General features: G+C 53.0%; 1 protein-coding gene across 1 annotated transcript in view; it reads left to right on the plus strand.

Annotated features, from left to right (window-relative positions):
• Window positions 1-12,778, plus strand: part of ELAC2 (elaC ribonuclease Z 2) — a 35,482-nt gene that overhangs the window by 19,314 nt on the left and 3,390 nt on the right. The window contains exons 2-16 of the mRNA XM_010843184.1: window positions 298-412; window positions 533-603; window positions 1,654-1,718; window positions 2,974-3,031; window positions 3,807-3,875; window positions 4,177-4,281; window positions 5,446-5,504; window positions 8,033-8,091; window positions 8,180-8,252; window positions 8,727-8,839; window positions 8,974-9,069; window positions 9,704-9,842; window positions 9,943-10,028; window positions 10,901-11,013; window positions 12,167-12,263. Coding sequence (XP_010841486.1) covers window positions 298-412; window positions 533-603; window positions 1,654-1,718; window positions 2,974-3,031; window positions 3,807-3,875; window positions 4,177-4,281; window positions 5,446-5,504; window positions 8,033-8,091; window positions 8,180-8,252; window positions 8,727-8,839; window positions 8,974-9,069; window positions 9,704-9,842; window positions 9,943-10,028; window positions 10,901-11,013; window positions 12,167-12,263 — 1,318 coding nt within the window. The remainder of the gene's footprint in view (window positions 1-297; window positions 413-532; window positions 604-1,653; window positions 1,719-2,973; window positions 3,032-3,806; window positions 3,876-4,176; window positions 4,282-5,445; window positions 5,505-8,032; window positions 8,092-8,179; window positions 8,253-8,726; window positions 8,840-8,973; window positions 9,070-9,703; window positions 9,843-9,942; window positions 10,029-10,900; window positions 11,014-12,166; window positions 12,264-12,778) is intronic.

Below are 12,778 nucleotides of genomic sequence, written 5' to 3' on the forward strand. Positions count from 1 at the left end.
GTCAGTGTGGATGCGAGAGCCCGCACCCCGTACTGCCCCGTCCGTGCGGCTCCGGGAGGCGCCCCTGACCCTTAGGCAGAGCCCTCTCGCGTGCGCCTCATGGCTGGGGCGTGTGTGAAGTGGGCAGATGTGCGGAGGAGGTGATGGAAGAGGACCCCAGCACCGGCCCACCCCAGCCCCCTCCTCGCGTCTGCCGAGGAGGGTTCAAAACCTAGCGTCCTAACAGCAGACACTCGGCCGGTAGCACCACATGGGTTTTCAGGGTTTTTTTTTTCTCCCCTCAACGGTGTACAACAGAGCACCCGATCGATGGCAGAAGCTTTACAGACTCTGACTCTCTGGTGCGATGTTCGTCTTCTAGGTATCTCTTCAACTGCGGGGAAGGCGTCCAGCGACTCATGCAGGAGCACAAGTGAGCCAGCCCTCTTCCTGCGGGGCGGGGATGACTGTGCGGCTTTGACACGGGGGTCAGCAGAAGAGAGGGTCCCTGGCCAGTGTGTTGTGTCCTGCTGCAGCGCTTTCTCTTTCTTAGGCTGAAGGTGTCCCGTTTGGACAACATATTCCTGACCCGAATGCACTGGTCTAATGTTGGCGGGTTGTGCGGTGAGTCCATTCTTGTCCAGGTCAGAGGCTGGAGGGAGGTCTCTGGGATTTTAACCTGCCTTCTCCACCGCCCTCACCCCCGCTTTTTTTTTTTTTTGCCCATCACCCGACGTCCAGGGGAGCTGGAATTCTTTTTATGCCTGCCCCATCAGCTACTGCAGGAAGCATCAAAAAGTGTGGCTCAGAAGAGGTGTTAATGTGGAGGCTGCCTTTAGGTGTTAATCACCCACCTCATTTATTGAGTTGCTGGACTGGAGGTGCGGGACCAACTGGAGTGTGTGGTCACAGTAAATGCAGATCACAGTAAATATTAGGTTGGCCAAGAAGATGGTTTGGGTCTTTGCTTAACAGACTCTTTGGCCAACTCATTATGTCTGCCATTGGGACTATCAGCTACACACAGAGACCCAGTATCCAGATTTGTTGCCGTTTAGTCACTAAGAAGTGTCTGACACTTTTGTGACCCCATGGGCTATTATAGCCCACCAGGCTCCTCTGTCTGTGGAGTTTTCCAGGCAAGAATACTGGAGTGAGTTGCCATTTCCTTCCCCAAGGGATCATCCCCACCGAGGGATCAAACCCAAGTCTCCAACATTGGCAGGCGGATTCTTTACCACTGAGCCACCAGGAAAGCCCGGTATCCCAATTACCCCCTTGTTTCTGCCCATCAATTAGAAAGATCGAGATTGTTTTGCTGCCACATTCTGTAACATTGTGGAGCAGGTAGGCAGGAGTAAAGGCCGGACCCATCTCATCCCCCAGGAGTGAGACTCAGATGAGGTGAGGACGTGCCCAGGGTGCAGAATTGGTGCCATCCTTTGACTCGGTGGGTTTTTGCCCCCGAGGTGCCACATTCTAATATCAAGTCCTGAGTAAGTGTCCCTTGAACCTCTAGCCAGCCCCAAGTCTGCTCTGCGTGTGTTCCCTGTTAACTCTGCAATTAGAGCAAGTAGGAAAAGCAGCCGGTTAAGTAAGGAGTGCGCCTCCTGGCGGTGACTGCGAGTCAGGGGTATGAGAGATCTGAGTTTATTCATTCTGGTTTTTTTTTAGGAATGATCCTCACTTTAAAGGAAACCGGAGTTCCAAAGTGTGTGCTTTCTGGACCTCCACAACTGGTGAGTCTCAAAGCTGAGCCTTCCATTTTAACTTGCACAGGAATTTCCAGTTTTGCACATCGGCCCTCTGCCCTCCAGAGAAATCTCAGAGCAGTGGAAACACTTTGCGTTTCAAGCTAAAGATAACTTGAGTCCAAGCCTTATTGACTCTGACTGGGCTCAGGTCACATTCCCTCCTGGAGCCTCAGTGTCTGTAGCTGTGAAAGGGTCGCAGGTGTTACGAATTAAACAAGGTAACAGAGCACTGGGTCACTTTGTTTCACACCATGTAGACACAAGATATCAGCTTTTATTCTTTTTTGTTTAAAATTTATTTATTTTTTAGTTGAAGGATAATTGCTTTACAGAATTTTGTTGTTTTCTGTCAAACCTCAACATGAACAACTTCTATTCTTATTTATTAAATTTCAGACATCTCTGTTGTACCTTCCAAGCCAGCTTACAACATGTTGAGAGGTTATAAACACATTATTGGTGTAAGAGTTCACTTCACGTCCCAGGTCCTAGAGGAAAAGGCAGCCAGACACCAGCCCTGCCTGTGACATGTGTCTCCAGAATAACACCTCGCAGCCGTCCCTCTGTCCTCCTCGTTAGCTCTGTCCCACCATGGTCTGCCATCACTTCCCACATCCATTCCTCCACCCGCGTGACTGTCCAGCCCCGTGGCCACAGGGATCCCTCAAGTGGAATGGAAGGCGGGTCACCTCGTCCTAAAACCCTTCACAGGTCTCTGTAAACAGAGTCCAGATACCGTCACGTGGCCCCCAGGTCCTGCTGGCCCCAGCCCTCACCTGCCCTGCATCTATGCCCGGCCACACGGCGAGGCTGTGGGGCCAGCTCTGAGCGCTTCACAAAGCCCCCACCTGTCTCAGGCCAAGATAATTTTCTCCCTCCTGTGTCCTCCCAAACTTCCGGGCTCGGCTCCAGGGCTTTGGCCTGGGAGGCCCCCCCGCCGCCGGTGACTCTGCAGACTGCTTGGCCCCCAGTCTCCTGTGTTGTTCCTGTGCAGGACACTCAGCCCCACAGCTGCTTGCTGTTGTTTTTATGATTTCTGTCTCTTCCCCTGGTTTCTAAGTTCTGTGAGCGCAGGTACCCCGTCTTCTCATTGCTGACCCCCAGGCATCTTACCTGTGGTGGACACTCAGTAAGAAAGTTGAAAGTGCTCTCTGAAGTATGTTTTATGTTGCTGCCTCCAGTGTCTCTCATGTATTGACCCTTGAACATGTGTTTCGTCCTCCTCGTTTTTCTTTCTTAGGAGAAGTATCTGGAAGCTATCAAAATATTTTCTGGCCCACTGAAAGGAATAGACCTGGGTAAGTCCTTGATAACTACTCATATGCCCCCTTCTCTCAAATCAGAATACATAAAAGCTGACCAAAGTAAACGTTAAAACTTAAATGCTTCATCCATGTGAGATGAACTTTGAACCTATTGCTGACTGCACTTTCTCTGCCCCTACCTCATCCCCTTAAACAACGGCGGGAAGGCAGGAGTGAGTCAAAAGCTGCCAGCAATGGGGTGTGTGCAGGATGGGGTCTCCCTTGGGGCCCTGAGGCTCCTTCCTGGCCCTGTAGGTGGGTGGCACCATTGAGTGGCCTTGGATCCCTCACAGAGAGAGGGGCTGGGAGCAGTTTTTCTGGGAGCACGTGGCCAGTTGATGGGAAGAGGCCTGACCGAGGTACCGGCCGGGCCAGGGGCATCTCCGGTTGGGTCTTCTGTAGAAGAACGCTGGTGTTTTATTTCAGAACGTGTCTTGGCTCTCAGAGTTGAGAGCATAGGTTCCCTGGCCTGGCAGTGCTGAGTGTCAACCTGGGTCTCTTACACTAAACCATCGGCTTCATTTTCTTTTGGCGGTTCATCACCAGTGATCCTCTTACGTCTTCTCACGTGGCTGTGTTAAACGTTAATGGCTGAAGATGTATTTTTGCTGCCTCCCTAAATATTTTCATTTACTTAGAAATTCTTGGTTTAATGCAGATTAATGCAAAAATCCAAAGCACTTCGGTTGCTCATGGGTGGTGATCTCAAGGTGATTCTCATGCCTGTGTTTGCTGCCCCGGTCACTATCCTGTGGTCTTTTCCCCACAGCCGTGCGGCCCCACTCAGCACCAGAATACAAGGATGAGACCATGACAGTGTTCCAGATCCCCATCCACTGTGAGTACCAAGCCACATGGGGGGGACCCCTGGCGGTCTATTGGTTAGGGCTCCATGCTTTCACCGCCAGGGCCCAGGTTCGATCCTGGTCAGGGAACTAAGATCCTGCAAGCTGAGCTGCACAGGCAAACATTTAGAAAGCCACATTTTCTTGGAGCGGGAGGAGGTGGGTCCTAGTTGAGGAAGGCGGGGGGATGGGAGAAACTGCTGGTAGCCAGTGGAGGACAGGCCAGTGTAGTGGGCAACTGGCTGTGAGCTCGCCCAAGGGCTCTGTCATCTGCTCATCTCCCCTACCGACCAGGTGAGCAGACGAGCGGTCAGCAGCCGCCTGTGCAGAGTCCAGAGCGGCTGAGTCCACAGCCGCCTCCACTCGCGGAATCAGCTGATGGGGAGCAGCGCCCGGACGGTAATGGTGCTCGGTCAGCAATGTGCTGTCGAGGGGGCTGGGGTGGACATGGGGTCTGTTAGTCCATTGCTTCCTTCTGCTCTCCATTCAAGTTTTTGTCCTAAGGAAGTTCTCTGTGCAGAACACTTTTCCTTGTCACATTAGGACACCTGCGGGCAGCTGAGAAGGCTGTCATAAAGGTGGCTGCACGGAGCCTTAAGGGCCAGTTTGTAGCAGGGGGTTGGGGGCCCAAGCTTTGGGTCCAGTTTATCCAGAGGAGAACAGGGCCTGGCAAATGATTCATACAGAGGCTTTTGTGTTTCCCATTTTCTAGTACAAAATTATGTTGTTTATTTCGTTATACAGTACAGATCATTAAGTCTGTACAATTCGTTACCGAGTCTTTGGATTTTTTTGAATTCCCATTTCACGTGTAGCAAATCAGTATTTGCGTGTGCACCTGTCGTGTTGGCAAAACCACACACACAGGAACACTGCTCTCACGTTGTTGGTGTCAGCAGATGGAGAAGGCTCGATGAACTGTTTGTGTCTCATTGAGGCAGCAGTGATGCCAGTTAATTTTTGTGAATGCAGGACCTAACAGCCAAGCTGACAAAGCAGTCAAAGAGTGGCTTTGTGCCTCCTCTTCCAGAATGACAGCCCACTGGGAAACGGGATCAGAATTCCAGAATGAGACCTACCAGAGGAATTGGGCTGCTTGAGGACACTGTGGTCCAGGGATGGGCAAGCTTGATAAGTTCCCGCCTCTGCTCTGAGGACCGAGGGGCCCCAGCCCTGTGAACTGTCCTTCTTGGATGGCATGAGTGAGGACTGACATTTTTGTAGGCCTTTCAACTTTTATGTTATTTCTCACAGAGTTATTGATAAAGCACATTACAGCTTATTTTTTTCTCTCATCTCCACTTCTAGGTAAAACATAAAACATTTTAAAACCCTTCACTTGCTCTTTTCTGGTTTGAGTTTTTGCATTTTTGTTTACTCGAATCTCAACATGAGTTAGAAAAAAAAGAAAGTTCTGCTTGAGGGAAAAACAAGTGTGTTTGTATCCAAAGTTCCTTCCGTTTAAATTTGTGTGACTCCAGATTAGGTGTCAGATGACCACTGATCTGTGACACCTGGGAGCCTTGCCGTTCGCCTGGTCACGGTCGGACTGTCTCTTCTCAGGTGTCGGCTGGAAAGCGCGTGGCAGGGACACCTCCTTGGTGGTGGCTTTCGTCTGTAAGGTGAGCATGTGTCTGGTGATCTGAGGGTAGCAGCTTTCTCTGTGATCAGAGAAAACACACCCTGGTTCCCAGTAAACCACCTGTGCTCGTGTATGTGTCCAGATTGTCTTCCAACCAGAGTCAGTCTTTGGAGACATGTTTCATAGTTGACTGTGAGCCTCACTCTTGAACTTCAGAAATAGCGAAAGGTTAAGTTTCTGAAGTCAATGGAAATAGAGTTGATTTACAGTGTTAACTACTGCTGTACAGCAAAGTGATTCAGTTATACCCGTGTGTATGTATACTCTTTTCAAAAATATTCTTTTCCATTACGGTTTATCACAGGATATTTTCTTGTGCTATACGGTAGGAGCTTATACCCATTCTATATGTAATAGTTTGCATTTGCTAATCCCAAGCTCCCAATCCTCCCCTCCCCTCCCCCACCCCGGACTTCCCGCTTAGTGACCAGTCTTTCTCTTTCTTTTTCTTAGATAGGTTCATTTGTATCCTGTTTTAGATTGGACGAATAAGTGATAGCATATGGTATTTGTCTTTTTCTGACTTCACTTAATATGATAATCTGTAGGCCCGTCTATGGGGCTGCAAATGGCATTTAATTTTTTTATGGTTGAGTAATATTCTATTATGTATATACATATATATATTTATATACCACATCTTTTTTATCCATTCGTCCATCAATGGATGTTTGGGTTGCTTCTATGTCCTGGCTGTTGTAACCAGTATTGCAGTGCACATTAGGGTGCGTATATCTTTTTAAATTACGGTTTTCTCCTGAGATATAGCCAGGAGTGGGATTGCTGGATTGTATGGTAATTGTGTTTTTACTTTTCTGAGGAACCTTAATACTGTTTTTCACAGTGGCTACACTAACTTACATTTTCACCAACAGTGTAGGAGGGTTCCCTTTTCTCCACATCCTCTCCAGCATTTATTGTTTTGTAGACTTTTTAACGATGACCATTCTGACTGGTGTGAGGTGGCACTTCATTGGAGTTTTGATTTGCATTTCCCATTGCATTAGCAATGTTGAGCATCTTTTCACGTGAATAGCTATTGGCTGTCCATATATATCTTATTTGGAGAAATGTCTATTTTGGTCTGCCCGTTGTTCCGTTAGGTTGCTTTTTTTGTTGTTGTTGAGTTTATGAGCTGTTTGTATATTTTGGAAATTAACCCCTTTTAGTTGCATCATTTGCAAATATTTCTACCACCGTGTAGGTTGGCTTTTCATTTTGTGTATGGTTTCCTTTGCTAAAGCTGTGAATTTGATTAGGTCCCATTTGTTTATTTTTACTTCTGTTACTTTGGGAGACTGACCTAAAAACACATTGGTATGATTTATGTCAGAACGTTTGCCTGTGTTCTCTTGTAGGAGTTTTATGGTGTCATGTCTTATATTTAAGTCTTTGAGCCACTTTATTTCTGTGTATGGTGTGAGGGAGTGTTCTAACTTCGCTGACTTAAATGGATCTGTCCAACTTTCCCAGCATCACTGGCTGAAGAAAGTCTTTTTCCCTATTGTGTTAATATATTCTTGCCCCTTTTGTTGAAGATCAGTTGACTGTAGGTGTGTGGATTTATTTCTGGGCTCAATTAATAGCTTTTTTTATCTGGAGATACGTTCTCTCTATACCCACCTTGGTAAGAGATTTTTTTTTTTAATCATTATTGAAAGAAAGTGAAAGTGAAGTCACTCAGTCGTGTCTGACTCTTTGCGACCCAGTGGCCTGTAGCCCACCAGGCTCCTCCGTCCGTGGGATTCTCCAGGCAAGAATACTGGAGTGGGTTGCCATTTCCTTCTCCAGGGGAGTATTCCCAACCCAGGGATCGAACCCAGGTCTCCTGCATTGCAGGCAGATGCTTTAACCTCTGAGCTACCAGGGAAGCCCTTATTACGTTTGTTTATTTCTGGCGGTGCCGGGTCTTCACTGCTGCATGGGCTTTCTCTAGTTGTGAGCAGGGGCTCCTCTCTGCTTGTGAACGGGAGCTCCTCTGGTTGCGAGCAGAGGCCCCTCTAGTTGTGCAAGTTTTTAAGTACAGAATGATGATTATGAGGTTTTGTGATAGGATTTTTTTCCGTTTTAACATAATAAGAGAACACTGGGAATTTTTTATTTTAACTTCTCTCGGTATAAAAGCAGCAGCACAGTTTTGCCACATATGTGAAAAGTCAACAAGAGAAACCACCCACAGTTTCCCTGTCCCCGGAGTGCCATGTCACACGGTGGATCCGTGACTGTTTCTGCTGGACTCTGTTCTGGTGACGCTCCGTTGGCCGTCACTTGACCAGCGCAGGATAACAAAGCGAGCATCTCTCCTCCAGATGCTTGGAGGACGCTTCTTACTTGGGATGGGAATAGAGGGCATTTTATTAAATGGACAAGGAGGTAACAAGGTTGGGGAAGTAAGCAGCTCAGTTTTAAAGCATTCGGTTTCCAGTGCTAAACCAGTTGTGAAACTGCTGGTGGAAACCGAGCTTCTCCGTCAGACCCTGGCCTCACATGCTGTCCTCTTCCTCACAGCTCCACGTGAAGAAGGGAAACTTCTTGGTGCTCAAAGCGAAGGAGCTGGGTCTCCCAGTGTGAGTGGCGGGGTGTCTGGGGGGGCCTTGCTGGGCACAGGGCGCCCCCGGGGCCCCGCCCTGACCGAGGCCTCGCCTGTCATTTCAGCGGAACAGCCGCCATCGCCCCCATCATTGCTGCCGTCAAGGACGGGAAGAGCGTCACCTACGAAGGGAGAGAGGTGGGTGCGGTCCTGGCAGGCACAAGCCGGGCCTGGACGCCGGACAGTCACTGTCTGGTTTGGGCCCCACTTACAGGGGAGTGAGCAGCTTGGGTTTCATCACTGAGCTGAGCTTGTCTAGGCTTGTCCTGCACATCAGTGCTGGCCGCATGGGGGCGTTTCTGGGGGTTTCCCTTTAGGATTTGGGGGTCTTCCTGATAGGATGAGGGCTGTCCCTGTCCCTGGGTTCAGGGGAGACCCCCTCAGGGTGGACTTCAGGCGTGTGGCCCCAAGGAGTGACATCCTCACCAGGGTGGGAGGATGTAAGGACGAGACTCTGCCAAGAGCCGAGTGTGAAATGCCCTCTCCGGCCGGCCGGCCCCGGCTGGTGTCCATGGAGAGAGGGCCGGAGGTGTGGGCGCTCCCTGAGGGGGCTAACACTGGGGACTTGGGGGCCTGCCCTGGGAGCACATGGTGACCCCGGGGACTTCACAGATTCTGCCTGAAGAGATCTGCACCCCTCCGGACCCCGGGATCACCTTCATCGTAGTAGAATGTCCAGACGAAGGGTTCATCCAGCCGCTGTGTGAGAACACCACCTTCAGGAGGTGAGGAGGGCCCTCCTGGAGGGAGGTGAGAACCGACAGTGGTTGGGAGAGCAGGTCTGGGCTCCTGCTGCCCAGTCTGAGGTCTGCACTCTGCCTCACTTGACCTAGCAGAGCTCCCACTTGCTTCCTCCCAGTTACCAAGGGAAGGCCGACGCCCCCGTGGCCCTGGTGGTCCACATGGCCCCGGAGCACGTGCTCCTGGACAGCAGATACCAGCAGTGGATGGAGAGGTATGAGGGCCCCCAGGTTTCTGCCCTCCCTGGAGGCTGGGGGCGTCTGTGCTGTGAAGACAGTCCCTGCGAGGGGGCGCTGCGGGCACACGTCTGCTGGCCTGGGGCTGGCTTCCTGCCTGCACCCTCCACACCCTCACCTCGGAACAAACCCTGCCTGTGTTGATGATCACGTGTGTGTTTCCTAAATAAGACACGTGGAGGATAAAGTAGCAGCCTTGCTTTAGAAGCTCTATCCACGTTGGGCATCTTCCTGCTCTTCCCCACCGCCCGCCTGAGGGCTGGGTGGAGGGACTTGGCTGGGGTTGGACTGGGGCGTGTGGTGACTCCTCTCTTGCTGGAGCCCCTGTTCCTCTGCCCCTTGGGGTCTGAGTGTTGGCGTCCATCACCATCTTCCTTTCCTCCCCTCATCCCCGTGCTCCCTCGTGTTCCCGAGTCCCCAGCCCCAGAACTCTTCCTGGTTTCCCAAAGGCTTTGAACTGGGCTCTGAGGAGGAGCTGGGCTGTGTCTGGCCACTCGGGGTGACCTCTGGACAGGTCACTCACCCTCTTGAGCGCTCCCAGTACATGACCACCCCATGGGCTGGAGTGCCCCCAGAAAGACACCATGACGACCGTGTGTCCATCTGTCTTAGGTTCGGGCCCAACACTGAACACCTGGTTCTGAACGAGACCTGCGAGTCAGTCCACAACCTGCGCAGCCACAAGATCCAGACCCAGCTCGGCCTCATCCACCCCGGCATCTTCCCCCCGCTCGCCGGCCCCCGCCCTCAGGTAGCAGCCCCCCACCTCCACTTGCTGGCCCCCGCCCTCAGGTAGTGACTTCTCTCTGGCCCTGTTGTCCCCCCATGGGTCACAGCTCCATCTCTTGCAGGAAGGCAGTGCTACCCAGGGTGTGCCCACGGTCCGAGGCCAGTGTCTCCTTAAGTACCAGCTCCGGCCCCGGCGGGAGTGGCAGAGGTCAGTGTGGTCTCGGGGGTGTGGGGGCGGTGGTCAGTGTCTCAGGTCTGCAGCCACGTGGCCTCTGCCTCCGAGCAGGAAAGTCAGTCACCCGCCATCCGGTCACCCTGAAAGACTGCCTGTTACCAGTTTGTGATTTCTGACCCGGGGTGTGGGGGCGTGTTAAGAGGTATGTTTATACTGTGGGTTTAGGGCCTGATACACTGTCGGGCTTTTTTGCAGAACAAGGTTGTTGCCAGGTTTCCAGGTGGGGGTGCTTGTTCATTGGAGGCCCTGCAGTCCTCCTGCTATGTTAACGAAACAAGTGCCTTCCATAAAAATCCTTGGGTGGAACAGGGTTTCCTTGGAAGATTCTTAAGTGGGGGTGGGGGAGGGGTACTGGGTCAGAGGCCGGCCCTGCCTGAGGCACCTGGTGAACCCGGCTCACCCTGCAGCCAGTCACGTGAGAGGTGCTTACTGCCCTCTGTCTTCAGTGTTTAAAAATTTGAAGTGTCCTGTGCACACCAGTGTGGTCCAAGGGGACCACGTTTGGAAAGGTGGCTGGACCCTGGGCACCACTGTGTTGAATAGTTGGGGCCCTTTAAGAGCCCTCCTCCCCTCCCCCAGGGGGATGCCCGGCACGACTGGGGTCTAGTGAGTAGAGGTCAGGGAGGCCCCTGCCCACTATCAGTGCTGCCAGGGCCAGCCCGGCCCGCTTTGAGCTGCGAGGTTCTGAGGACCAGAGGTGTGAGACCCGCTGGGCTGGGGAGGGTCTGCCAGGGCGTGACTGAGAGGTGGAAGCACCTGCAGACAGTCCCCAGGGTCGGTGCTGACATCAGGTCTCATTCACGGCCACGGCGCCCTTCTGTCCCGATTCTACCACCTTCTTGCAGGGATGCCGTCCTGACCTGTGACCCTGAGGAGTTCATCGCCGAGGCCCTGGAGCTCCCCAACTTCCAGGAGAGCGTGCAGGAGTATAGGAAGACAGCCCAGGACAGCCCAGAGGGTGAGGCAGACCAGGGACCAGCCCCTCCCGGGCTTGCCCTCCTGAGGGCATTCGTGCAGCACAGAGCGCAGGGTCAGCCTGACACTGTCTAACCCCAGGGCCTTCTGGTCTGTTTACTACCAGTGCCTGCCCCCACCCAGACCAGTCAGGTCGGAGGTTAGGTGATGAGGCCCACGCAAGCCGAGCATGAGGGTCTGGGACCTCGGGTGAGGTTCTGGGCAGAACCTGGGGTCTGGTCCCAGCTTTGCTCTAAGGGTCCACGGGAGGACTCTGGCCCCGCCACTCACCGCGTCGGGCTTCCCCTGCCCCAATGGGAAGACAGTTTGGGGAACTCCGTGGCCTCTCTGTAGTGGTTGGCTTCCCCAGTGGTGGTGGTCTCAGCTCACAACTGAAGTGGAGAAAGGAGGCTGGACCAGAAGGCGGGGTCAGGTTCAAGCCAGTCAGAGCCAGGCTGGAGTTTCAGGACTATGCCTCCCTGGCTGCGCTTGCCGGGGTAGATTTCAGGTTCGCACGTTAAAGCCCCATTTGTATTGTTGCTCGTGTGTGTGCACATGCGGCCTGTCTGGCTGGGCAAGGCTTGTGGGGCCCCATGCTTCAGAATCCAGGAGGCTGTGCCTCTTCCTCCCAGAGAGTGAACCCCCCTGAGCCCCTCCCAGCAGGGCGGGACCTGTGCCAGGTGGGCTTAGCCTGGAGGTCTGAGATGATTGACAGCACGGAGAGGGGCCCCCTGTTATATCATCTCGTAGGAGACTTGGGGGCTCCCCTGAAAGCTCAGTTGGTAAAGAATCTGCCTGCAATGCTGGAGACCCTGGTTCGATTCCTGGGTCAGGAAGACCCGGTGGAGAAGGGATAGGCTACTCACTCCAGTATTCTTGGGCTTCCCTTGTGGCTCAGCTGGTAAAGAATCCACCTGCAATGCGGGAGACCTGGGCCTGGGTTTGATTATTGGGTTGGGGAGATCTCCTGGAGAAGGGAAAGGCTACCCACTCCAGTATTCTGGTCTGGAGAGTTCCATGGACTGAGCAACTTTCACCACCAAGAGACTTGGGCCTGTGGAATTGCTGTGCTTTCCGCCCCTTCTGGTCTGAACATCACCCCCTCCTGGGGATCTGTACTTAACCTCAGGGCTGGCTCACGATGTGTTTTTCCATAGCAACCAGCAGCCAGTACCCAGAAGTGGTCTTCTTGGGGACAGGGTCTGCGATCCCAATGAAGATCCGGAATGTGAGCTCCACGCTTGTCAACATCAGGTATGAACCCTTGAAGGGAGGCGCCGCCCGCGGGGGGACCCTGCCCCACTCCCAGGTGAATCAGAAGGTGCAGCCTTTAATCCCTGGAGGCCAGTCTTGGCTGGAGTGCCCGGGGAGGGGTCGGGCAGTAAGGTGACGGGTGGTCCGAGTAGCTGACTTGGACGTGGGGGGTCCGCGCAGTTGGATGCCCAGTCATCTTTGGATGAAGCAGGTGGTGTGCTGTGAGCCATCACCTGGTCTCACTGGGCTTTCGGCTCCTCCTGTGAACTAGTCACTAACCGCCCCCACCAGCGTCGTGGTGCACCTGCCGCCAGGCTCCGCTTCCCACACAGACCCTCTCTTGGATGCCCAGCATCTGTGCAACTCCGAGGACACTCGTGTATGTCCCGGGGCGTCGGGATGTCCTCTGATAGGAGGAGGACAGATGTGAGGCCGCCTTCACCTTGAAGGCAGCCCCCCTGGCTGGGGCTGAGGTATTGCCCTGCCCTCCTCCCTGAGTGAGTCCCCCCCGCCCC

This window comes from Bison bison, unplaced genomic scaffold, assembly GCF_000754665.1.
Source record: "Bison bison bison isolate TAMUID 2011002044 unplaced genomic scaffold, Bison_UMD1.0 scf7180017864180, whole genome shotgun sequence".
Classification (NCBI taxonomy): Eukaryota; Metazoa; Chordata; class Mammalia; order Artiodactyla; family Bovidae; genus Bison; species Bison bison.